The sequence below is a fragment of the Lagopus leucura genome, unplaced genomic scaffold, assembly GCF_019238085.1.
Source record: "Lagopus leucura isolate 7727_CA_CO unplaced genomic scaffold, USGS_WTPT01 Super-Scaffold_810, whole genome shotgun sequence".
Taxonomy (NCBI): Eukaryota; Metazoa; Chordata; class Aves; order Galliformes; family Phasianidae; genus Lagopus; species Lagopus leucura.
The window spans coordinates 7,823,581-7,850,438 of NW_024962261.1; the positions used below are offsets into that span (position 1 = coordinate 7,823,581).

At 38.7% G+C, this 26,858-nt stretch overlaps 1 protein-coding gene across 3 annotated transcripts in view; it reads right to left on the reverse strand.

Moving 5' to 3' along the window:
• Positions 1 to 1,042: 1,042 nt before the first annotated feature.
• TTC37 (tetratricopeptide repeat domain 37) overlaps positions 1,043 to 26,858 on the reverse strand; it is a 45,892-nt gene continuing 20,076 nt past the window's right edge. For all 3 annotated transcript variants that reach the window (XM_042866201.1, XM_042866203.1, XM_042866202.1), the window contains 21 exons: positions 26,672 to 26,750; positions 26,474 to 26,535; positions 26,296 to 26,352; positions 25,257 to 25,325; positions 23,770 to 23,844; positions 23,025 to 23,166; positions 21,705 to 21,798; positions 21,071 to 21,148; positions 19,218 to 19,342; positions 18,263 to 18,386; positions 16,449 to 16,667; positions 15,563 to 15,635; positions 14,799 to 14,852; positions 14,577 to 14,688; positions 13,189 to 13,317; positions 12,459 to 12,580; positions 10,570 to 10,728; positions 7,808 to 7,960; positions 6,170 to 6,300; positions 4,965 to 5,088; positions 1,043 to 4,015 (listed from right to left, as the gene is read on the reverse strand). In XM_042866201.1, the coding sequence (XP_042722135.1) occupies positions 3,938 to 4,015; positions 4,965 to 5,088; positions 6,170 to 6,300; positions 7,808 to 7,960; positions 10,570 to 10,728; positions 12,459 to 12,580; positions 13,189 to 13,317; positions 14,577 to 14,688; positions 14,799 to 14,852; positions 15,563 to 15,635; positions 16,449 to 16,667; positions 18,263 to 18,386; positions 19,218 to 19,342; positions 21,071 to 21,148; positions 21,705 to 21,798; positions 23,025 to 23,166; positions 23,770 to 23,844; positions 25,257 to 25,325; positions 26,296 to 26,352; positions 26,474 to 26,535; positions 26,672 to 26,750 (2,259 nt within the window). In that variant the 3' untranslated portion in view covers positions 1,043 to 3,937. The remainder of the gene's footprint in view (positions 4,016 to 4,964; positions 5,089 to 6,169; positions 6,301 to 7,807; positions 7,961 to 10,569; positions 10,729 to 12,458; positions 12,581 to 13,188; positions 13,318 to 14,576; positions 14,689 to 14,798; positions 14,853 to 15,562; positions 15,636 to 16,448; positions 16,668 to 18,262; positions 18,387 to 19,217; positions 19,343 to 21,070; positions 21,149 to 21,704; positions 21,799 to 23,024; positions 23,167 to 23,769; positions 23,845 to 25,256; positions 25,326 to 26,295; positions 26,353 to 26,473; positions 26,536 to 26,671; positions 26,751 to 26,858) is intronic.

Here is a 26,858-nt window from a genome sequence, read left to right on the forward strand (position 1 = left end):
TTTTTTCTAAGGGTACATAATATGATTTTGGGCTGTGTAATTATCGTGTTCAAGGAGTTCATTATTGATCACAGTAAAAGTTATTAACTTCTAGGCCTTCTGAAGAGAGAGAACACTGGACATTTTTAAAAAATACACAGAATATTCACTGTTGGTGGTTAGTTAAGTTGGCCTCTGTAGCCTGGGTCCTTTGTTGTCCTAGCTGTTGAAGGGTTTGATGCTGAATGAAGCATAGGATAATACTCAAGTGGAAGAACTTCTCTTTAATGCCCTAAAAACAAGGACTGGCAGCCACTTAGCATGCTGTCACCAAGCTGGCTATGATGGTTCTCCCACCACTACAGTAGGAGGCATAAATATCAAAGCCATATACGAGGATAGGAACTATGGGCTGTACACACTTTTCAAGGCTATTAATAGCAGCAGGCTAAAAAAAGTTACAGCTAGTCTTGAGAGTCACGAGTCTGGCTTCTGCAACATTCCCTTTTAATATATGCAGTTACTGATAGCTCAGGCCTATGTGACAGCAGGCTGTGGAGACAACCACCATCCATCTAAATTTATCAGAAAAAGTCTTTTTAAAGTAAGGTATTGAGATGGATGGGAGACAAGAAGGGGTTCTTGATATTCAGTGTTCACCTCCACAGAACAGAAAATCCATCCTACTGAGCCTAGTGTTAATGTTTAAAATGACAGTGATAGCCTGTGGCTTGCACCTACTTTCTACCAATCACTGTGCATGGCTGGTAGCCAAGATGTGCTAGTGGATAGGCCCCATGGTTTTCCTCCATCACAGCTCAGCATCCTGCTTTATTTAAGCCAGGTGCAAGTGGTACTGAAGCCAACTGTGCCTTCAGTCCAGTCCTACTATGGCAGCAGTGCACTGCAAGCCTGGGAAGTGTCTAGCATGAGATGCCAACCATCATAAGATGCTTCTGGATGTGCAGAAGCTTTTAGAAACTGTAAACCAGGAATGGACAGGTATCACAACTCTAATGTCAACAGCTTGAAAATCACTAGTGATAACACTAACAGATTAGAATAACTGATTTATTTTTTATTGTCATGTACAGAAAGGCAAAATAACATCATGTATTAAGAACCACCGTCATGATTCATTCAATTAAGCAGTCAGCATAAGAATCACCAAGACATAGAGCCTGTTACGCACAGTATAAATATGACCCTGTCCCCAACGATCACAAGTTTGTCTTGATGAGAACATTTACTGCAGCCCACAGTCAGAGGGATATACTGCATAAGGGACTGGTCCCAGAGATGACTGTACTGAGGAAGCACTGGAAAGTGACCTCTAAGCTATACGCCGAGATAGGTTTCTCTGTGGCAACCCATGGCTGCCTGGAAAATGCTGATGCTTGACTGCTCTCCTCTTGTTGAAAAGCTTAAGGAATATAAGGCATGCCCCATCCCATCAGGGATGGCATGAGCCTGTGTTAGTTGGTATGATCCAAATGCTGTAACAAACATGACTGCAACATTTACAAAAGAATGAAAAGCATGTCTATGGAAAGGAAAAGCCATCGTATATGCTGTGCTGGGAGCAGCACTAGTGATGGCACAGAAGAGGCACCTAGTTAAAGAAACTAGTGATAAAACGGTTAAATTCTTGCAGGAACAAATGAAAACCCTGCAAAGCCAGCTAACTGACAAATGTAGTATCACTCAGCAACTCCTCATGGCTCTGTCCAATACATCAGACTGAGAGAAAATGTTATAGTCTGAATTAGAGGATGAAGGACAAGCTCTCCTGATCGGTCAGACCTTGACTCTGTTCTGGATAGTCAGCTGCCATTTACAAGGTTGGCACAGCTGATCAAGAAACCGGGCTTAAGCACCTTGTACACAACTAAGGAATTGGAAAGTAGCCTAAAATACTTTACCCCAAGAACAAAGCCAGTAATTAAGATGGAGACCATTGATAATTGGCCCGGATGAGGACAGGCAGGTTGCCTAGATGGTGCCATTCTTGGCAGCCAAAATGTCTAAAGTCCTGGAAAAATACAGCAGGTTAGCTCAAGAAAATGAGAGAGTTTGTGGAAGGATGCTTGCCTTGAGTTAATGCATAATAGAAACTCAGTCTGTCAACTGCCTTCCCCAGTGCAATCTTTAATTGCTAACCCCAACAGAACAAATCCCCTAATCTGAAGCCTGCCTGATTCCTTGAAACCATGTACAGATCGACTACAAGACCATTTGCAGCACACATTAACCCCATGAGGAAGATGATGGGCACACAGAGGAGAAGTTTATATATCCACATAGTAAGAATATAATCTTATCTCAGTAAACTGGGAATGTGAATAAGCCAGTCAACCTGGCATGGGCACAATTATCACTGGTTTTATCCAAATCTGGAATCAAACAGAACAAGGCCTTTGTCTAGACATCTCAACAGCTGCAGGCCTTAAATTTGCCATTATTTGGTTAAACTTCTCACATATTATCTAAGTCAAAAGACAGCAACATTAAACCAGAAGTGTATTCAAAATACATGCAGAAATATAAATCTCTGGGGGGAGGAGGGGAGGGAAGGGGGTTACTCATTCCCATTTCAGGAGTATAGCAGAATATACCTATATTGCTACATGCCCTCTCTAGTTACCTATTATTTTCTAGTTGATACAACCTCAAAAGACACAGTATGTTATGTGTTGGAAGCAAGAGCTCTGCACGTGAACTACAAATGCCTCACTTGCAGCCTGAAAACAGTGGACATTTGAGGGGCACAATGCAGAGATGCCTTGTAAGAAGGCAGTATTGAAAGCAGAAGTGCTATCCCTGAGAAACAGAGATCCTGTGTAATCTTGTTTACACAAACACTGTTAAAATTCCTTACCTCATTGTGAACCCTTACAACATGAATATACTGTTCTTTTATCTCTGTGTGGATGAATTCAAGTTACTAATGAATGGGGTGGCTAACCTCACCGTGATCTCTCTTGTTATGAAAGTGTTTGGTCCCGTAAGTATTTTTTGTCCAATCCAGATAGTATAATAAAAGAACAAAAATAAATTCCCAACCCCAAGAGGTAATCCCCACTACTGAACAGTTCATGGACAATTAGTTGCAGAACACTCATATGGAACCCCACAAAAATATGGTATATCCCATATTTGTGAACCTTTGATTCAAGACATTCAACTGTTGGGATTTTCTGGTACCAGGGTTTAAACCTAGACATGTGTAACAGAACTATTATCTACTGAGAAAACATGCTTACTTCACAGATAACTGTGACTTTTGCATGAGAAAAGCGAACCAGAGTAACCAAACTCTATGACCCACCAACATGCTCCACAGCAATTCAGCCCTTCAGTGAATCTTGCTCACTCCCCCCTCCTCATTGGTGGGACAAGACACACTGCTGCAGTAAAGATTAGCTAACAAAAAACATGAAGTGTATAAAATGACACCACACATGAAATCCTAAGTGGATTTGGTTCTTGGTTGCAAAACAAATGCAAAACATTTTAAATTTCTGCACGTTTTACAATTTCTGGGAGGAAAGAAAAGTTTGCTGTCAATTAACTAGTAAGACTGCTACAGGAAAAAAAAACAAACTGAAACCTCTTCAAGCTTTCATCACTGCCAACGCAGTCAACATTGTATTTCTTTGTGAGTGGTCAACAAGGAAAGATGATAAATCTCCACTGCAAACAGTACTGAGGCTTCAGAGAAGAAGAAAACAAACAAACAAAAAAAATCAGCTTTTTTTTTCTTTCAAGTGAAGTGTATTTTATGATGGGACTTACATCAACAAAAGAACAACCTACTTTTGCTCAAAAAAAGTTTCTGCTGACACAAGAAGAAATAAAGCCAGACAAAAAACAGAAAAGCCCAGACCACACAGAACTCCTGAAGGATGGCCCAATTAAGTTGCGTGAATGGAAGACGTTCCACTTCAGATAGTCCATTCTAGGCACTTGCTGATAATTTCTTGTGTAGATCCAGAGCTCTAATATCCCCATTAGCTTTGGCGTTTTCTACAAGTACCTGGAGAAAAATCAAGCAAGGAGCACTGAGAATTTCTTACGTTTAATGTTAGTATTTAACTGGAAATCAAATTCATATTAATTCAAATTTATTCATATTAATTTCTACTATCCAATTTTCTTAAAAGTTTAAGTAACAAGCAAGTCCAGACTGAAATAAGAAATATTGAATGTGACACACTAGCTCATTTAAAGCATTACGTATTTAATTAGAAAAAGCACTCTAGCCTCCTACTGTGCTTGTAGTCACTTGCAGTGCACTACAGCAGCATCATTTGTCATTAGAAGCTGAGTATAAAAAAGTTCCCTGCTGGCAATGACATCAACAGGTCTAGGTGAGACCTATCTCCCTGTCACTGCACACTTTCCTCCTTATAATACATCTGTATAAACCTAAATTAGTCAAAAAGAAGCATTCTATCTCCTTAAAACTGCCAAGGTTTCCTTTCGCCTTCCCCACTTAAATTTAACCTTTCTCCATTTACTTTCCACACCTTCTATTTGCATATTCAGAATCTGAGTAGCAAAGTGATTCTAATTACAAGCCAAAGTGAATCACCTCCCATCATATTCAAGAACTTTGTGGATTTGCAAATTTGACCAAATCAATTTGTATAGTGCTAGGCACATAAAATCATGCACCATTTATTAAGAATGAAAAATAATGCATCATCACAAATACAATACAAATCGTAAGTACAAAAATTATGATTTTGGGTTACAGAGAGATTTTACTGTTTGATTTTCTTTAGTATCACATGTAGGAATTGAAGACTTTCCAGTCAGCTGGATACAAACAGAGGTATGTTTTGTCAGCATGGAATCCTTAAATACTGTATTCTGCCAGAAGAGTCATCACTTCCCTAATCTCTCCCTACTCCTCTTAGAAGTTACAGCCACAAAATAAAATGAAAATCGATTGCATTTCTATGTAGAATGAATTGTCTTACATCTATTAATTCGTAATCATCTTTGGCATATAGGTGTTGCATGAGGTACCAACGAGCCACAGACACAATGGTTTCTGGATTCCCTGGTTGGTAAACCACTCTCTCCAACATTCGACGAGTCTCTCTAGAAGCATAATGGAAAACAATCCACATCAACTGCAAAATTCCATTAACTAGGTGCAACACACCAATATCCAACTGTAAGCAATAATAACCAGAAGTAATATAAAAGGAAGTCCTTTATGGAAATACCAGCGAGGAAGCAGAAATGTGTTTGCTTGTTTCCTACATAGTTTTATCTGGAAATCTACTTGTCAGTTGGAATGCTAAGGAACATTGCCATCATTACTTTACTTAGTATTTCACTTAGTATATTCATATTACTGCTTTAACTAGTAACTACACAGACCGAAATAGCACATTTTATAACTGCTACACGTAACATGAAAAGAACTGCACCTGAGATAAAAACTGTAGCTGGTGTCTGTGAACTCAGCACAACCTCAGATCTCAAATACAACAGATATTTTCTATATAAAATAAATCTTTCAGGAGACATTTGCTCCAGCAAGCAGCACTTATTACGATGAGTTTTAACAATTCAACAGAACTGAATATTATATACAAACATATTTAATCCAAAACTCAGAGCAGTTTCTCCGAAACACAGAACTAAGACGTGAAACTGCAGGAGAGAGGAAAGTTTGAATAGAGTAACAGAAGGTCTCAAATCTATTTATCTGATACTACTTTCTAAAACTGCCAGCTACTACCCAATTGAGACCCTTCCCAACTTCACTGTGCTATTAGAAATATGGCAAAACTTCACAAATAAGTTTAAGGATAAGGTATTCATTCAGTGGTGCAAACAGCTTTGGCTCTTGTTTCACGAGTTCTGCCCTTCATAAATAATCTGATTTTCCAGGTGTTGGGAAGAACTCATTGTTGCCTTCCAGTACTTACAGTATGCAGGTGATTACAATTTTTTTTTCAGAAGAGGAGTGAGATTCTGCTGCTTCTTATTCCCCACTACTAACTACTAACCCTTTCTCTCTGCTCTCCCTTTTAACTGTCATGCTATTCCAACAACTCTTGTTTTCAGTTTTCTTTTCGGTCTAGGAGTTAGATACAACCATCATGGCCACTTGGACATTTTTAATTCTGACAAGTAAATGCTTTTAGACAACGTGATCCAGACTGCATACCTTGCTCCCATTTTGCGAATATACTGTAGAAGCGCTTGCAGGAGAACTGCCAAGGGACAGGAAGAGAGTTTCAAAGCTTCAGTTGTTGCCTCCTGAACCAAGGATGGCCAGTGCTCATTTGAGACATTAGCCTATGAAAATAAAGGCAACAAAATGGTTATTAGGAGGGCTGCTCTGAAAGTAATGCCTCCTGTTTTGTCACACTGGCCCATGACGTCAGAGGCAGATGTTGGTGGTACAGCAGTAGTAGAAGCTGAGCCTTCCTGCCAATATTCCATCACATTTCATTGTCAGCACAGTGAGGTGGTGGGTGGTGCAATTCAGCAGTGGCAGCAACACGTCACATCCACTGGTGGAGATTTTTATAAGAGCATCATGCTGGCTCTTGTTCATCACTGGCAAAAACACATAGCTAATGGTGATGACTATTCTAAAATAAAGAGTGTTGTGTAGCTGAGAATTTGCTCTATCAGAGTGCTGTTGTGCCCTTTGCAGCTGTTGCAGAGAAAATAAGTAGGAGGCATTACTTTTGGAGTGACAAGTTAGAACATAACCTTGCTATTGTTTGGACAGTAGACACAATGTTTTGCTTCAAGGGGTGCCAAGGTTTTGACCAGCCTTTTGCATATTAATTAATTAAGTCAGAGCTAATCAAAGGCCTAACAGAAATCCATGTATAAACTGTCCTGTTCATAACTGTTTCTGTTCAAAAGCAGAAAGAAGATAATTATATTTATTCTATTTTTAAAACAAAGTCAAATAGCCTTATGTAATTCAGGCCACCATCTGAAGAAATAGTATTAACTCAGTTAAAGAGTACCTTGAGAGCTGTGCAGATACTGAGGATATTTAAGAAATTCAATGCGTACTTCTGGGAAAATGACTACTGGGAAAAATCATGGAAGGAAATAATCCTGTCACTTGATGAATTCTGCTATTTGAAGCACACAGAATGTGAATTTGTCTTCACTGAGGGGATTCTTTTTTTTTTTTCCCCCTACAAGAAGCAAGTTTTGCAGTTTAACCTCAGTAGCACTGACTATCTTTCTTATATTAGCACTTATGATGTGTGGAGTTCATTTGCCTGAATTTGGATGTACCTGCTGGCTTGGCAGCCTCTTAAAATACATGTCAAAGAGTAAACCAGGATTGACCAATATCTACCTCTTATTATCACCTTTAAAGAAGCCCACCAGAGCACTTCCAATTTCTAGAGTAAGAGTGCCTAAAGAGAACAGATCCTTTCCAAGAATTTGAGTTACTTGAAACCTGACTGAAGCTTCCAGATAGCAGTATAGGCAAAACATTTATTAAAGACAGTAATCTGAGCAAGGGGACAGAGACTTGAAGGACACTGCAATTTTGATGATCAAACTGAATCAATTAGAGGAACAATGCTTATCAAACAAGTTATCCTTTTTATGTATACAGTGATTCTACATGATCATTTCACAGCAACCACTTACAAAAGGACATTCTAAAAAAAAAACCCTTGAAATCCTGTTTTATTCACTAATCAATTTGTCATTCATAAAATGCACAGTCATTTAAGCAGGAATTTCAGAGAAAGACTGCAGAAGCCCAACATTACATGGACTCCTGTTACATCATGAAGTTATATAATTTTGATTATCTTACCATGCAGATTTCCAGTGCAAGCATAGCCAGTCTGAGCAGGCTGGATAACTTCCCACTCCAGCTGCCCTGCTGTGATGCCAACTGCAAGCTCCTTCTGTAACACATCTCTGCTCCAACCATCATTCCTTGAGACTGATACACTTTTGCCAGCCACTGAAAATAGACAACAAAATCAGTTATGGAACCAACAAAACACACATCCCTTCAGATGATATAATTTAGTTAAATTTGTTAAGAGTTCTATGGTATAGTTATTGGCTAAAACATCACCACCCACCCTACCCTCACTCCAACAACATAATGCATTGTCCTGCAGGAAAATGTATTCCACTGATTGCACAGCCAGAAGTACATCTCATCACAGCAACGTATTTCATAGTTTAGTTGACACCCATCCAATTGTCCGAGAGCTGTTTTAATCTGCAGATTGCTCATAAGTGAATAGATATTACAACTGGCATTGTGAAAGTCATTCTCCAGACCAGAAGAGCATTATGTGGTGCCTCACTTGTTGCTAAGAGTTATGAAGAGGGGAAAAGAGCTCTTCCCCTGGAACAAAGTTTTTTCCACACAAGTGAGCATTTTCAGGAACATGAAAGATCTTCCCATGTGAGTCTCAGCTCAGTGAGGAGTGCATAACTTGGGCTACATTTTCATTACACACCACAATCACGTGGAAGAGCTATGTGGGACAAAAAGTAGATCATGGGTCCTGAGGAGAGTTTCTTGCTCCTGCTACAAGCTCCATCAGCTCCGAATTCACCCACAAATTGAAGGAAAAGGATTCTAACTTCTCCCTCTTTAATTGTGTAGCCATATCACATTCTTAAAAGGAGATACAGCCACAGGTTTGCAAATTCCTGAAATGTGCATGATAAGCACCAAAATGCCTAAGCGTTTAGACGTATTATTTGCTGGATCTCCAAGCAACCAAAGCAACTTCTTTGTTTTAAAGCAAGGTAATTCCCTTTAAAAAAACAAGACTTTTTCTAGCTAACAACTGCCTAGAGTAAGAAAGGACAAGATTCTTGAGCTTTTCTGATGCACTGAGGCCATCTGTGAATAGACATTCCAGCATGCCCCTTCTTTCAGTACCAATGAGACTGTGCATCTTAACATCAAGCTGCAAGACTGATTTGTACAACAGGACATCCATACAGGTGCACAATTTTATTGTCTCCCTGGTGAGTCACAGCACAAAAATGCAGAACAGTCAGCAGAACTCCTAAATCCTGTTGAAAATTTCAGACATGCTCCAAAAACTTAATAGCAAAAAGCTATGCTAACTGCCATTGTAATTAAGTGAAACTCTAAGGTATCATGACATATGCTTTTTAGTAAGAAAAAACATCTATCAAACTTTTAGGAAGTCTGGAAACGCAAAACAAAGAGCTATTATTCATTAGGAACAGCTGTAGCAGCCAAGAAGCTTTTCCAGATCATTACCAAAGCCCTGATAAGTATCTTTTCTGACCAAAGACTGAAGAGATTTTATCCAGAGGCATCTTATCTATGGCCTAAACTAAAACAAAATAAAACCCACATTCTTTTAGTTCATTCCCTTTCCCTGTCTGTAAGCAGATGGCACTTGGTTATGCAACAGATGCATGAAGAACATATAAGATTTAATTCCATCTTCCATTAATTATTATTAAATTAGTTGAGGTTAGAATCATGGCTCAAATATCCCCACGTTTTACAAATCCAGCAGCCTGAATGAGTTCTGCAGTTCAGGAACATGAAATCTTATGATTCCATGAAAGACATACCCAAAAAAGCACTGTTCCAGAAATATTACTTCTGTATTACTTCTATACTTCACCGTTCCAAAAGAGAAGACAACCTGCAGCCTTGTAACAATGGACATAACTACTGATATTTATAGCAATCTCTCTCATCTTTTAGGACTGAAATCACCTTTAAGAGAAACTTGCTGGAAAGAGATATTTATGTGGTCAGCAGGCAAAGGGAGCACTGTATTTCCTTCAACTACATGAAGAACACTGGAAGTTTGCAGAATTTTTCTAAACACGCTAACATTTGTAAAGGAAGCCAGTAACTGTAACTAAAAGCAGCAGTTAAAAAATAAAAATTATATATATATATATATATATATACACACACACACACACGCTGCATCACCAGAAAGATGTACTGACATGCCTGAGCCAGTTCCTCAGATTGTCTCACCATACACAAACCAAATTACAGCCTCTTCATTTTAACTAAAAAATTATCTTCTGAACACTACTACTGAGAAGGATTCTTCTTTTCCCCAGTCCCAAACTGGGACTTTTCCCAGTCCCAAGGGAAAAGAATGGTGACACTTGATGTCAGAAAATTATGAAACATAGAAGAGATTTATTCAGGATTTCATATCCTGAATAAGGAATTGTACACAACTTACCTCCACCTTTTCTTATGGGATATAAAGATTATATACATATTTTTCTGTTTCAACTCACATCACACTGCCAAGTCATATAACCCTAAAGATGCAGGTGCCAGGTTTTAATCTCTAATTGTTATTTCTACGTCCACATCTGCTTGACTTTACAAACAATTATTATTTCACAAATTAAAAGAAAATTAACAGAATATTACAGTTTTATGAAGAACTGAAAATTAGCTGATGTCTGTCATTTGCTGTGAGTGGACAAATAAAGGCAGTCAGTGAAAAATTTTCATACAGCAGATATTCTCTGCTCAGAACTCACTGTAACTGGTGCTATACCACAATTAGAGAAAGAATACACACTTACTTGCCAGGCTGCAATGGAAGATGAACTGGTCATGACTGTTTTGTGAAGCTCCTTCAGGATGGTATCTGGAAGCTCTTTGTGAGACTGTAACAGTTGCTTACATTGAATTTGTCTCAGAAGCAAAAACAGAGCTGGGTGCTCGGGGCAGTTCTTTAAACCCTAAAACCACATTATATCAGAATTGTCAATTACAAATCCCGAAGGATACTGTTCTTTTTCCCCATTGGATCTTTATGGAAAATAGCAGTGCAAACATACTCAGAGTGCTTGCAAGATGGCATCTCTCCCTGCTCTGCACAATGAAGTGTTCCAGAAATTGACATATGGAAATCGGTAATATTTTTCTTTCTCTCCTATCCATCTTAAATTTTGTGCCTGTCCTACCACCAAAGATTTCTGAAAGACAGATAAATGGCTGTCTTCTGGTTGTCAGTTTTTACAAGAGTGAGGAAAAAAAAAAAAAAGAAAGCCACCCCAAAAAACCTACAATGATTATCTGAAGAATGATCCAAGCAGTTTCAGTTCTCTCAGTGAGCATACTGGAATAGAAGTTAACTAAGCATTTCCTGTAAAAAAAAATCACATTAAAGAATGACAGAAAACTGCTGCTTTATCCATCTCACGAGAAAGAAAATTCCCCAAGTAACATCATGTGTTATTTCTACCTGTTTAAGTCATGACATATCCAAAAATCCTAACTCAAACCAGATCTGTTCTAAGAAACAGTGTTTGCGCATTTCACCCATTTTTAAGAAATGCAAAATGTGTAAACAGCAAGTCCTTAATAAGCTTTATCTTTGAACAATGCACGTGTATGCAGAGACTTAATGAAAGAGAATAGAAGCTGTTGGCATTTGTGCTAATCTTCCCTGTTAGCAAGTGTGGAATTCAAGGAGTGCAGGATCTGACCCATCATTGCCAGTTACAACAACTGGGAATCTTAAGTTCCATAACTCTCAGTGAGAGTTAGTTGTAACAGACACTTTTATTCTGGTTTCTGCACAAGTTGTGGGAACTGACTCCTTTATCCAGACTATGTAACTAATGAAAAAAAAAAAAAAAAAAAGCAAGCAAACAACACCATAATCCCTCCCTGCTCCAGATAGCAGCTTGTATTTGCAGAAGTCTCCAGTACTTTCTAATGTAAGACAGGTCATCAGAAATGGGAAACATCCCTTCCCCCAAGCAAACCAAGAGACAGGAAAGTACCTTCCCCAAAATAACTAGCATGTTTGCTTAATCTCATCTTTAAGATTTAGTTCATTTCAGCTAATATACAAACACCTTAGGCAAGGAGCACATCTGCCTAGGGTTTGCCAATTTCCTACTTGAAAGTCAAGGGTGCATACAACTGCTACTTTGCTTATCTTTTGCTTAGCCTTTTGTTTATGTAGACAACCAAACACACGCACTTGAAGCATATCAACACTACAGTCCGGTTTCCCAAATGTGTTGCATCAAGACGTTTCCTTTTAACGATCAAATCTGTGGCTTCCACTTGTAGATCTGAAATAGGTATCACTGCAACAGACCCAAAGGTGGTTAAGTCCCCTGGAAGTCCCCCTGCCAGGATTTCTTGCCTCAAATTTCTGTAATGCTTTGCTTAACTCTAGGTTAATATAAAAAAGCAAGAAAAGAAGAAGTCTTGTGATGCATTACACTGCTTGCTTAAACTGTTCAGAAAGTTACAGTGTTGCAGACAGAGTCAGTATTTTGGTAGTGGTGGTAGCATGATATGCCAACAACTACTGCAAGTTGTAGCTCTGCCAGAACAAACAGTTGCTACATTAAAGATTATTCCTAAATAATCCAATATTTAGGAAAACATCCAAGTTCCTGAAATGTACACAAAATTTCCATAGAATTCTGCCCATATGCTGTTGTCATACCTTGGTACAAAGTGCTTCAGCTTCTGAGATTCTACCATTCTCCTCTAGACTGGTGATAGCTTGACAAAGAGACCAGTCTTCAAGAGTTTGGATGTAATTATGAGGAAGGTCATTTTCTCCAGCTGCAAAAGAAGATAAAATACTAACACTAGATAACTGTGTATGCTGTAGTGACACACCATGTTACATACTCCAGACCTGGCAAGTAAGAACTTTTTTTGGCGTATCAGTGTGACGTGGCTTTTTTCATTAGTAGGAACATGAAGAGATGACAAGATTAAAAACAAGAAGACAGAAAAAGTAATCCACTATTTGAGTTAATAGTCTGAGAATAACTGATCAAACAATGAATTTTAATTCTGCATTTCAAAATGCCACAGACATCACACAATGCACACCTATTGATAAAGGTGAGTTATTTACAGGAGAAGTTATGGAGCACTTTAGCCTTTTCTTGTCAGCAGTGCCCCCTTATAATATGATGATTTACTCGTTTAGGTATCAGAATAAAGAAGTGCTATTTAAAAAATGCATCTGAGGCTCTGGGTGGAAACACAAGCTACAATTAAATAATTAACCCAACTTCTGCACTAGGATGTGGATTTTTATGAGATCAAATTATTACTAAGCAATTCTCATAAACAGGCTTCTGAAATTTGTAACAGTATTACAAGCTTAGAACATTGCCATTTTATTTCATTTTCTTTTAATGTAACGTTTTATATCTTACTTTTGGCTGAAATTGTAGATACAAGTGTCATCTCTAGATCTGTTCGCTTTGGTTGAGTGTTGTTAAGACAGCCAACAGTGTTTTCAGCATGACAGGCTGCCATTAGCACTGTCCAGGCAGAAGGGTTATCTAGAAGAAAACAATGTTTACAAGCAACTCATGCCCATTCTAGATGTCTGGCAGTCCATTTACAATGGTCTTTTCCAGATTAAGCATAAAGACGCAGCCATCAATGAAATGGTACACTATTAAGTAAGAGGTAACAAGAAGGCAATTGAATTTCTGCAATCAGATACTTACAGCAGCTCAGCCCAAGGCAGCAGAAAAGTATTTGCCTCTAACAAATGAGCTTCCTCAAAGCTTAAGACAGAAACGTGGTTTCTAAAACCAACTAATACATTTTTTGTATAAACTTTGGTATGCCAGCTTGATTCCAACTACACAGACTAAACCTGAGTACCTTCTAATGCTAAATAATGTGGCAGGAAAAATCCCAAGATATTTTCTTCAGCTTTTAGTCATGTGGACTTTATACAGTTCAGCCACTGGCATGCAAGTTAACCTATCTGTGATTGCCATATGTTCCTACTTTTTGGGTCAGCTAATTCTGCATTACTCTGACTTAGCCCAGTAAAGAGCACCTTTGTTTGACTAGTAGAGTTCAGCCTATGTACTGAATCAGACAGAGATTAACTATGAAATTCAGCTAAGTTTTCAGCCCAGAAATGATTAATTTTGTCAAGGAAAAAAAAAGACAACTTTACTAAAGTAAAAAGCAAAGTATAATGCCTATGAATAGCCATAATAGTCTTGAGTATACCTGGGGGAAAGTAATTTTATTGTTTTTTTTTTTTTAACTTGAGGCCACACTGATGTGTACTGTGTGTCTTATGTATTATTATCATTTCCAAGAGATACTCTTTGCAGTATCCTGAAAGCCCACCACCTTATAAACATATTGAAGATGGCCACTTAACAATAGGTGAACAGCTGCCTACAGTTCATAACCAGCATGATGTAATAGAAAATATCCAAGTTCTCAAGCTAGACGAATAAATCTCTTCTGCTTAGTGTGACATACTAACACTGTGGGAAAATGTGATTTTCCTTTTTATCTCACATACAAAATAATACTTTTCTTCCATTGTGGGAGTAATAAATTGCCCAGGTTTTCAGATTAATTCTTAAAACTCAGGGATTTTTTTCCTTATCTGATTGAATTCACAAAGACTAAACTTGCATCAGAAGTTTAAATTTCCGTTTTTAGACATTCTCCCAAAAATAAATATGGACAAAGAGAAATAACAACAATCAAACAAAAGCAGGTATTTCATTATCACAACAGTTTTGTGTCTGATCAGTAAAATATCACTAATGCATTTGTGTACCGGGACAGATGAGTATTGCCTTCTGAATATTTTTTAGAGGATTGTTTCTTTCATCTTCTAACATGTGACATCCTGCTGCCAATTGATTAACTGCAACATTCAGTAGGACATCCTATAAAATAGAAGACAAATGACAGCACTGTAATCTAAATGATTAGATGGAATTCACTTAAGGGTTGTTTAAGAAATTGTAAAAATCTACAAGTTAAGAGTGAGTCAAACCTTTCCATGTCTTAAATCAAGCGCATGTGCAATGTTTCCTGCCACAGCTCCCCCCTGTAAGATTAAAAAAAAGAATTGGCTATATGACTAATTCACAGATTTTACAAAAAATGTAAGGCAAATCTTTTTTTTTTTTTTCCCCAATATATATTAACCAGATATACAAACTTTGCATAATGTAGTTTGTTCTGTAGGAAAGGAAAACACTAAAAATCTCTCGCAAACAATTACGAAGAGACATTCAAGATCTGAACATATCCACAACTTCTTAAAATTTCAGCTACATATAGAAACGATTTCCATACATTTATCTGTACTTTTTAGAGTATGTATTTGGAGTCTCTATTTGGAGAAGAGCTAATAGTAAGTACTATTAGTACTAAAAGCAGCAAAAAAATAGTGCATAATGCAGTAAGTAAAGCTGACTGGACTAAGCAAATTCAAGCCAGATAGAATCTTTCACCTCAATTTTGCATATATATCTAAAACCTCATATAAATAAATTATTTACATATAATCTAGCTTTTGCTTATTGGAACATTTCTAGTAGATTTCAAGAAGATAAAAAATATAAAGAATCACTGGCCTATGAAGGACGCAAATAATTGGATATATGACTCAGAATGTACTTTCTTATATAAAAAAATCATATTAAATAGTGAACATGCACATACTAAAGCATGGTATCAGTTTTTATTTTCAGTTAAGAAACAACACAGACACTATACTCAGGATGCAAGCAGTTCTTAAAACAATGCCCTTACTTTTGCCTTCTGTGGTGTATACAATGGAACTAGTCGAGACAGAAGAGACCAAAGAGCAGGATTACCAGGGTAACTGCAAAAAGAACAAGTATATCAAGCATTTTGGTTTAGAAATGTATCTGGTCCTTCATAACTCTTGTAGCCAGTTTCTATAAATAGCAGATGGATCTTCTATTAGAAAGAGAACCCAGTACAGTTATAAATAGACATGGCGAATAATTGAAAACAATCAACACAACACTGAAGTTATATCACTGCCTAAATAAATAAGGTGAAAGATACATATATGTTTATGTATTTTTTTTTTTTGTATTTATATATATATATATATATATATATATATATATATATATATATATATATATCAATAATCACAGGAAGAAAAAAGGCAAACTCTAGGACTCCAGGTCTTGCCCTCATAGTCTGAGGAGCAAGGAACTTTAAATGCAATTTTGAGAAATGCACTCTTTCTGAAAACATGTGGAAGGAGGGTATGATGTGGCTTGCTAAAGGCGCTGATTAAAACTTCCACTCCCTATAACACATAGGTTACTCAAAACACATTTAAATATTGGCATTTAGCTAACAGAATGAACTGCTTCAGAGGTTGTTTGATACTAAATAAACGTCCTGAAGATCTTTAAGTTGAAAGCTCTGGTGTGTATAATGAACAGATCTAAGAAGTCACCAATAGAAAAACAGAAAAATACTTAAAAGCCATGAAAATTTTGCCAATTGATCCCATAGATCAGAGACAATAGATTTCTTCCCACTGATTCCAAAAATCATAACGATCTTCATGCTTGATTTTATTTTTACCTTTTTTTAAAAAAAGAATGCTGCAAGAAATTTATAATGAAATCTAGAACAGTAACACAATACACACCTGTGTATTGCTTTGGAGACTTCTCTCTGGATCCCCAGGTTTCTGCCTTGTAGTGCATAAACAGCAGATGCAATAAGGCACCTTTCATAAATCCCATCACTCCCTTTCTCATGTTTCAGTAACTCCTTTAGGGCTGCTGTTGCAAGCGTAACATCCTGCTTTACCAGTCCTAGTGTGCACAAAGCCTTCAGACTTTCGGTACTAGGTTCCTTTAATGAGCTGTTGAATCAGAGGGAGAAAGGAGACATCATTTTGGGAGAAAGGAGACATTATTTTGGCGAACAAATTAAACTCACATTTAATATTACAATATTTTGAGTCCTCTTTCTTCAACACATCATCTACAATATGCTGACTTAGCAGACTATCATTATGGGATTTTGGATCAGGCTTAGAACTGTAGACTTGAGACCTCAGGATATGGAATGCTGCAGTGGTTATGTACCATCTCAAAACTGGAACTACTTGGAAAGACTCCCAATACATTTACTGCTTTTCATTAGCAGCCATAAAATAAATGGCAAGGTACAATGCGTAATGCAGAAAATTGCTTGCTTTCCTTGAACATACCTGCACTTCTAAATCAAGTCAGACATCAGTAACACTGTGCCTGTTTCCAACTTTGCAACAGAAATCCAGGAAGAATAAAAGCCAGAAACAGGGCTGCTGAGAAGAACTGCTCTTTCAGCCTCAGAATTAGGCTGTTCTGAGTGATTAAATACTGCCTACCACAGAATCACAGACTTGTAGGGGTCGGAAAGGACCTCCAGAGATCATCGAGTCCAACCCCCCTGCCAAAGCAGGTTCCCTACACCATGTCACACAAGTGGGTGTCCAGTCGGGTCTTGAACATCTCCAGAGAAGGAGACTCCACCACCTCCCTGGGCAGCCTGTTCCAGTGCTCCGTCACCTCACCATAAAGAAGTTCTTGCACACATTTGTGCAGAACTTCCTATGCTGCAGTTTCTGGCTGTTTCCCCTTGTCATGTCTCCAAACACTGCTGAAAAGAGTCCGGCCTCGCCACTCTGTCCCCCATACCTTAGATATTTGTAGACCTGGATCAGGTCCCCTCTCAGTCTTCCTTTCTCAAGGCTGAACAGACCCAGTTCACTCAGCCTTTCCTCATAGAAGAGATGCTCCAGGCCCCTCACCATCTTTGTGGCCCTCTGCTGGACTCTTTCCAAGAGATCCCTCTCTTTTTTTGTACTGGGAAGCCCAGAACTGTACACAGTACTCCAGATGAGGCCTTACCAGGGCAGAGTAGAGGGGGAGGATCACCTCCCTCAACCTGCTGGCCACGCTCTTTTTAATGCATCCCAGAATGCCACTGACCTTATTGGCCATGAGGGCACACTGCTGGGTCATGGCCAACCTGTCGTCCACCAGGACACCCAGGTCCCTCTCCGCAGAGCTCCTCTCTCAGAAGGTCATCCTCCAACCTATACCCATGCATGCAATTATTCCTCCCCAAATGAAGTTGGTATAGACAGAAGTCTATACCAACTTCTGTCTATATTCCAACTTCAGGTAGTTTGTATATAGTTTCCACCATCTGTTAGTTATAATACCAGAGCCAATTCCACTATTCCACACTCAATTACAAGAGGCAGCTTAACCTTATAACAATAGTATTCTCGCATTTATTGGGGAATACTGGATACAATGAATGACATTTTTCTCCCACTGTCCTCTGTTCCCTTTCCTAGCTCTGGGTATCTATTGCTGCAGCTGGCAGCATTCATTTGAGAGACACCCTTCAGGAATTAACTGAAAATTAAGTAGGACAATGGAACATTGCATTCCCTCCACTCACCATTTAAACAGCAGTGTCTTTGCAGCATCCACTTTGTTTCGTTTATACTCTATTATTGCCAAGGCAGTCAGGATATGTGTTTTATCTTGTTCAGATTCCGCAACAGACAAGGCTTTCTCATAGGCTAGTGAAAAATAAATAAAGATTCAGAATTGAAGTAGGTGGGAAAAGAAAAACCTCATGTTTATAAGGCCTCAGGAAAGGTACCACAGTAGTATAATATTACTACTGTTTCAGGTTCACTACGTTTTCACACCTGAAATCATATTGTAAAAGACAAAAGAAAGTTTGACTAAGACCTTAGGAAGCAGCTATATGCTAGGAAATGTCTGATTTGTAGGAACGTTTACAGCCTACATAGTTGTGCCAAGTGTAAACCAGTCTGGCAAGTAGTATTGGGATATCTAGAAAGTGAAATGAAAATAAAGATTTCCATGTGATAACATACTTATGAAATAATGTTTCAGACAAACACGCACAACTCCCATTAAAAATAGGGTTATTTCAAATGTTGAGCCAGCTGTTGTACTGTGAGTGCTTAGGCTTCTACGGTGACAATTTTTACTCACACCTTTCTGTCAGTCTCCCATCTCAGTAACACAGAACATGACAACATAGCACTTACATTAATCACTAAAGCTGAAGTGCTTTGAACATCACATTAATCTCCTACCCAAGAGCAATTTTTCCAGAAAAGCCATTTCATGATAGCAAGGAAAGCTAAGAATACAAAAGCTGAACAGACAAGAACGAAACTCTCAAAGAAATGTAGCTTTCCTTAGATTTGAATAGTTCTAGCACTTTTATGAATAGATGAATGATGAAATAGCTACCCACATGTATACTGAAAGACTGAAATAATCTGAACTACAGTTACCTTGGTTAGATGAACAAATCTGGGTAAGAGTCATCTTAAGAACTGCCCAGTAGTGCTTTGAATTAGGAATATGCTCACCTTGAATACTTTCTTTTAAGAGTCCTTTCTTGAAGTAGGCTAGTGCTATCCCCACAATGGCATCAAACTCAGTAAGCGGTATTGATGTATAAACCTCAATGGCTTTATCACACTCACCAATGGCACTGTAAAAAAAAACAAAAACCATCATTAATAGGAAGGATGTAGCAACAGTGCTACGGTTGAGAGAAGATGTCCATACAGTTGAATACTCTGTTTACATGTGGAAACTGTCAGAGACCTACTGCTTCACCCGGACTGCCACAAGTCCAGGGGGGTGGGTGGGATGCACCCTAGGGTACTGAGAGAGCTAGCGGAGGTGGTTGCCAAGCTGCTTTCCATCATCTATAAGCATTCCTGGTCCCAGAGGACTAGAAACTTGCCAATGTGACCCATCTACAAGAAGGTCTGTAAAGAGGATCTGGGGAACTACAGGCTTGTCAGCTTGACCTCGGTGCCAAGAAGTTATGGAACAGACCATCTTGAGGGAGATCACACAGGACATGTGGGACAACCAGGTGATCAGGCCTAGCCAGCATGGGTTCATGAAAGGCAGGTCCTGCTTGACCAACATGATCTCCTTCTATGACCAAGTAACCCGCCTGATGCATGAGGGAAAGGCCACTGACATAGCCTACCTAGTCTCCCACAGTATTCTATTGGAGAAGCTGGCAGCCCATGGCTTGGACAGGTACGCTCTTTGCTGGGTAAAGAACTGTCTGCAGGGCTGGGCCCAGAGACTAGTGATAAGTGCAGTCATGTCCAGCTGGCGACAGGTCACAAGTGGTGTTCCTCAGGGGTTGGTACTGGGGCCTGACCTGTTCAGTATCTTTACTGATGACCTGGATGAGGGCAATGAGTGTATCCTCGGTGAGTTTTTCAGACTACACCAACCTGTCAGGAGGTATCAATCTGCCTTGGGGTAGAAAGACCCTACAGAAAGATCTGAACAGGCTAGATCGTTGGGTGAGGCCAATGGGATGAAGTTCAGAAAGTCCAAGTGCAAGGTCCTGCACTTTGGCCACAACCCCAGCCAATGCTACAGGCTTGGAGCAGAGTGACTGTGAGACTCTGTATAGGAAATGGACCTGGGGGTACTGGTTAATGCCAGGCTGAATATGAGCCATGTCCAGATGGCCAAGAAGGCCAATAGCAACCTGGTTTGTATCTGAAACAGTGTTGCCAGCAGGGGCAGGGAAGTGATCATCCCTCTATTCTCAGCCCTGGTGAGGCTGCACCTTGAGTACTGTGTTCAGTATAGGGCTCCTCACTACAAAATGATACTGAGGCCTTGGAGTGTGTCCAGAGAAAAGCAATGAAGCTATGAGAGGTCTGGAGCAGCTGAGGAGTCTTACGAGGAGAGGCTTGAGGGAGCTGAGATTGTTCAGTCTGGAGAAAACTCAGAAGAGACCTTATTGCTCTCTACAACTACCTGAAAGGAGGTGAGGGTCAGCCTCTTCTCTCATGTGAGTAATGAGAGGACTGGAAGAAATTGCCTCAAATTGTGCCAGGGGAGATACAGGTTCGACATCAGGAAATACTTCTTCTCTGAGAGAGCAGTCAGGTGGTGGAATGGGCTGCCTAGTCCCTGCAGGTGTTCAAGAAACATTTAGATGTTGTACTGAGGGACATGGTTCAGTGGGAAATACTGGTGATAGGTGGATGGTTGGTCTGAATGTCCTTAGAGGTCATTACCAACCTTGATGATTCTATGATAAGTCTGGCTCCAAAGAATGACATTTAATAAATTTTCTATCGCTAACTTTCACCCCTGAGCCTTAACTAAGTTTTACACCACTACATTCACTACATCCGAAGTTAGGGGCTGGGATAATATATCAATAGACACTTACCACAGAGATCTGCCATAGTTTTGCATTGCTGTGTTATATTTCTCAGTATCCTCACAGTTTTTTAATAATGTAGCAGCCCTTAAAGTGATCACAATTGAGAATAATTAACATATTTTTACATTAATTCTCATAGTAGAATAGACAAGTTTTTTTATGCAAAAATCCTTCTATGCATAAACACAGAAAACATAAATAGAGCTACTTCTGCAAAGTTTAATGTATTGGTAAACATGCCCTCCAAACATGTATTTTCCTCCATCACCTCCCTCTATCATTCCTCTACTTCATACCAAGAAAAAAAAGTATATTAATTACTATAGAGAATCAAACTTTAAAAAGAACACCAAGAACCAAAAAAACAAATCCTGAAGCTTCACTTAACTCCCACACAGTGAACTAGCTGAGTGTAGCTGTGGAATGCCTTTACTTCCCCTGTTACTTGTGTTCTGCATTTCCAAACTTGCATAAGAAAATTCCCACACACTATGTATAGTACAATTAGTTGAAATGTACTGCTTAACTGAGAATATAAGGCTTACTGCAGGAAAAGATAAACCTTAAGCTTTTCAGCTGGTGCACAGAAAATGAGGACAAGGAACTTCTGTCAGTAAGCATTCCAGCATGTATAATTTACCTTTCATAAGCATCTTTTGCCTGTCTTTTTAGTTCCAGATAGTCATTCAAATAACCAAGCATTGTGAAAGCAGATGCATCATCTGGATTTCTTTCTAGAAAATCAGAATTTACAACTTAGAGAACATAATCAGAAAGAGTTGTGAAAAAGCATTAGAAAAACATTGCTACATTGATGCTACAGTGTATGCATGTATAAAAAAGCACTTTGCCAAGTGCTTCTGTCAACTCCTCACTGGAATCAGCTAGACAGGCTGCAAGCAAATACTAAGACAGCAACATGACATCAGGCTAGCTCGAAAATGTTTCAAATCTTACGACAAAGTACTGACACACTGAATTCTAAGTTTTTTGGCTTGCAGTGGTTAGGAGTTATGAGGCTTTTTTTTTTTTGTAACGAAAGATGGAACTGTTCTGTCTGTACTGACTCTAGTAAAATGCTAGTAGAACCTTACTAGTTTTAATATTACTTTTTTCAACTATTTTTCAATATTATAGCTTTGAAATGCACATCAACTGCTAAAGTTACCTGCCATCTCACCTCAGACCAGAAAGGGGAACATAGACCCTTCCTGCAATCTGTATATTTTACAGATAAATATCTCCTTACATTTCTTATTTTAAATGCTTGCAACTTATTTTGTAGCTCTTAAAAAAAAAAAAAAAAAAATAGCAACGGATTACAAGATCAAGAAACTAGTTTAAAGAAAATCCACACTTGCTCTATTCATCTTCTGGGCTAGATATATACAAGCCTACGACTGCATAAAGGCCACAGTGACTAGGAACCATGCTCAAGAAAATGTTTTTTCTCTTACTGAAGTTTAATACTACTGTGTGCTTTATATTGTGAAGGTGAGCAAAATCCAAAAACAGCCTTATGCTCAAACACATGGAACACAGGCAGAAAAGCTAGCATTTATTTGTGCCATACAGATATACTCAAAGGATGTCTGATATCAGACACCAAGTGGCAGACATAACAAGGCACAGTTTCTTACTTTGCTCAGCATCTGAAATGAAGTCTGGTAGAATGACAGAATTCACAGAATTGTAGGGGTTGGAAGGGACCTCCAGAGATCATCGAGTCCAACCCCTCTGCCAAAGCAGGTTCCCTACACCAGGTATCCGTTCATACCTATTTCATCCAGTGTGATAACAATAATAATCAATTAATAAAAAAGTCCCTTTATTCTACTTTGTCTGCTTATTTTACAACACAAAAGCCTTTCCCCAGTCTGGTCTAAACAGTCTTTGCCAAACCCAGTAGAGACATCACTTAGTCAGGCTTGCAATTCAATGAGGTATTTCAGCTACCTACCTGTATACTTGCTCATAACCACTTGGGCTGCTGGAATAGCATTCATTTCAACAATGTTGTACTGATACTGCTCAGTATCTCTGTTGCTTTTATCTTGCAGAGTTGAACATACCCAGTGGGCATAGCCTTTCGCTCCCTCAGTCTCAGGAAATAATTAAAAACAAACAAAAAAAATGTAAATTAAGGATCATTAAATCTGCCCAAATAACACTGAAATACTTAGAGACGGTAATAATTCTCTGTTTTAAGGCAGAGTCTAGGATAAAAATCTGAATCATAGTTAAGCAGGAGAATAAAACACTAATCTGATATGCTGCAAACACTCAGTCCTTTAGGCAGAAAGAATTCTCACATTATCATATCACTGATGGCACTCATGCAGAAATCACAAATGAGAAAAGTTCTAAGAGAATCTAAAGTCTTCTGCTTCCTTAGAATCCAGGATTACAGCAGTATCCTTGCTCTTTCCTGTTTATGTCTTCAGTTTATGCCTTTGTCCAATTTATAGAACATCACAACGTTTTTTCTCAACTTATGAAGAAAGCTATTTTGTCTACTGAGACTAAAGCATTCAATAAAATGAGCGCCTGCTATTCAGTGGGTCCAGAACAGCAACAGTGAATTCAGGCAATCTCATTTGGAAAAGGAGCCTAGCTGTTCCACTGCTGAAGATACAACTGTTCTTTAAAAGTTAGGTTATATAAATAGAGAGACTAAACATTAAGTACCTATCTGCTATACTTACATGCATAGCAAGTTCAGTTGTGTGCCTGAAGAGATCCATAGCATCAAAGCTGCCTACTGCCTCTGCAACAAGAGCCTTCAGAGAAACATAAGTTGTTACAGTCAGGTACTTCAAAATGAGAAGAAACTCAACACAGATTATTTTCAGCCATACCCTAGGTATTTAACATGAAAATATTTTATTTTCTTATGCTGCCAAAGAAACTCCACCCCAATCTCATGAGACCCCACCTACAGCACTGCATTCAAATCTGGGACCCCTAGCACATGAGGAGCATGGACTTGCTGGAGTGAGTGCAAAGATAGGCCACAAGGATGCGCAGAGGGCTGCTACTCTTCTCCTGTGAAGGAAGTCTGAGAGAGTTGGTGCTGTACAGCCTGAAGAACAGAAGGTTCCATGGACAGCTCACAGTACCCTTTCAGTACCTAAGCCAGAGCTACTGAAACACTGGGGAGGGATTTACTACAACAGAATGTTATGATAGGATAAGGAGAAATTTCTTTATACTAAAAGAGGGAAGATTCAGATTAGATGTTAGGAGGAAATTCTTTATTTAGAAAGCAGTGAGGCCCTGGCACAGCTGCCCAGAGAAGGTATGCCTGCCCCATCCCTGGAGGTGCTTAAGACAGGTTGGATGGGGCCCTGGGCAGCCTGATCTAGCAGGTGGCAACCTGCCCGCAGCAGGAGGCTGGATCTGGGTGGGTTTTATGCTCCATTCCAACCCAAGCTATTCTATGGTTCTAAGAATAAACCAAACACTTTAAAAGTAGAATAAGTAGTCTCTGTTCAACTGCAATTTGAAACTCAAGAACTTTTGCTGCTACTTCACATTCCTCAGTACAATGATATAAAATGGGAAGTTTTGACACACAATGGCACTAGTCCTTATTTAGCATCCAGCTTCAAATCAGATATTATTAGCAGATCAACAGCATGGGATCACCTACAGCAATCACAAACATGAGTCACAAGGATTCTGTGATATTCACAGATGACCTAAGTACCAGTGGGAGCCTATCCAGCCCTCAGTGGTAGGTGGAAAAAGCAACCTCCCAGGAAGTAAGAGCTGAATTTGTACATGAAAGACTTACTGTTTTTAACAGTAAGCTGGAAGAGAAGGGAGCTGAGAAGAGAGTTAGGAGTGCCATTTAATGAACTAGTCATACAGCAAAAACGGAAATAGCTGCCACCTTATGAAGATGGTACTTTAAGAGCACTAGATAACGAGCTTCGAGAACAGCAGTGATTGTTTTTTAATAGCTAGTTTCTTATACATCTTACAATTACATCAGTCACAAAAACATTTACATGAAGATAACTGCTGAATATAGATTTCCTCTATACACCACTGTGTTGTCTTATCCACCCACAGGGGAAGTAGCAGCTTCCTCTACTCCTACAGGTACATGCGTAAGCACCAATTGTGAGGAAGTCCAAATCCTCTTTTTCTTTAACAAAGCACAGTTTGATGTTTTTTCACATCTTACCTGCCCAATCCAACACATAAGGTAAGAAGGTTCCAGAGACTGGGCTACTTTGAAGGCTTCATGAGCTTGCTGTAGAACCAAAGGTAACACAGCTATCAAACTCTTGCATACACTTTTGATATACACAGGTATTGTCATGCAGTAGTACTGGAAGAGCTTTTCACAAATGAAATTAAGTCATTACTAGTTCTGTGCCATACAGAATAACTTGCTAACCGGAAAAATAAAGCAGCTTAGACTTCTTAAAAATAAGAATAATTGTAAAAACTGTTTAAAACATCAAAAGTCCCCCTCCCTTCCAAAAACACTTACTTCTCAACTAGATTAACTGTTTTGTTGTTTTGAGGAAGAAGCTACATTAACTGCTAGGACAATTAATATTTTAAATTTAGACACCTGGAGGATCCAGATTTTGAAATTTACATTTCTTTCATGTAAATGGTTTGAAAATTATTAAGCTGATTACTCTACATAAATCCTGAAGGAAAGACATGACTGTATATGTTCAGAATTCCTTCCTCAATGTGGCACAAGGAGACAAGTCCTAGCATTATTACTCTCAGCAGCAAGGAATTTGTAATATCAAGTTGCTTTTACTAAAAATAATTCTCAGTCTCACTATCCCATTTCATAAATTAAATAAAATTGCCAAAATTCTGACCTGCAAATACGATAGCATGTAGTTTTAGCTGCAAGAAAACTCTGAACTTCACTTAACAGGTACTCTAATTTTCCTCCAGAGAGACTCTGAAAGTTCTAAAGAACTATGGCAAATTATAAGACATACCGATCTTTCTCCATCCTTACAAACTGCTTTTATTCTATGTAGTCATTTGGAGAGCAACTTCAGCAATTTAGCCTAAGTTCACTTAACCATATCCAGTCCATAACAAATACTTAATTTGTGTAACTTTCATTCAAAGAAAGTATTTTTCTTGAATCTGAGAGAGATGCTCTTCACTGTTTGCTCACACTCCTACAACCACATATTCCCCTAAGAAATTGTAAAGGGAAACTGTATTTAAGGGATGGGAATTACCTCAATGTTTCCAGTCGCTAGATACAAAACCCCCAGGTTCGTCCAGGCAACAACATTCTAGACAGAACAAATAAAACCTACATATTATTGCTGTGTTCTGAAAGAGTAACACTGCATCAAGGGAAGAAAAGTTTAAAACGTCCACTTGAAACAGATGATAGCTGCCTACAGCACTTACAATTTCCTCAGCTTGAACAGATTTGATGAACGAATGTTGAGCAAGAGCATAGTTCCCAATAGCTGGGGGGACAAAAAAAAAAAAAAAGGGGAAAATGAAAGGAAAGCTAGATCTAACCAAATTTTGTAAACAGCATTAGTCATGCATTGCCTTCTAATGTAGAATATTATGCAGCTAGGGATCTCACTGAAGACTTACCACTACAGGAAGCAACCACACCAAGTGCATTCCAATAAAGGTGATTTTTGTTGTCAAGCCTCACAGCTTTTTTGAGACACTGGAAGAAAATCGAATGCAAATTACATCAATAGAATAGCAAAAGTTAAGACATCATGGGCTAGCTTACTGAGATTTAGAGACAGAAGTTAGGCAGACAAGCATCAAG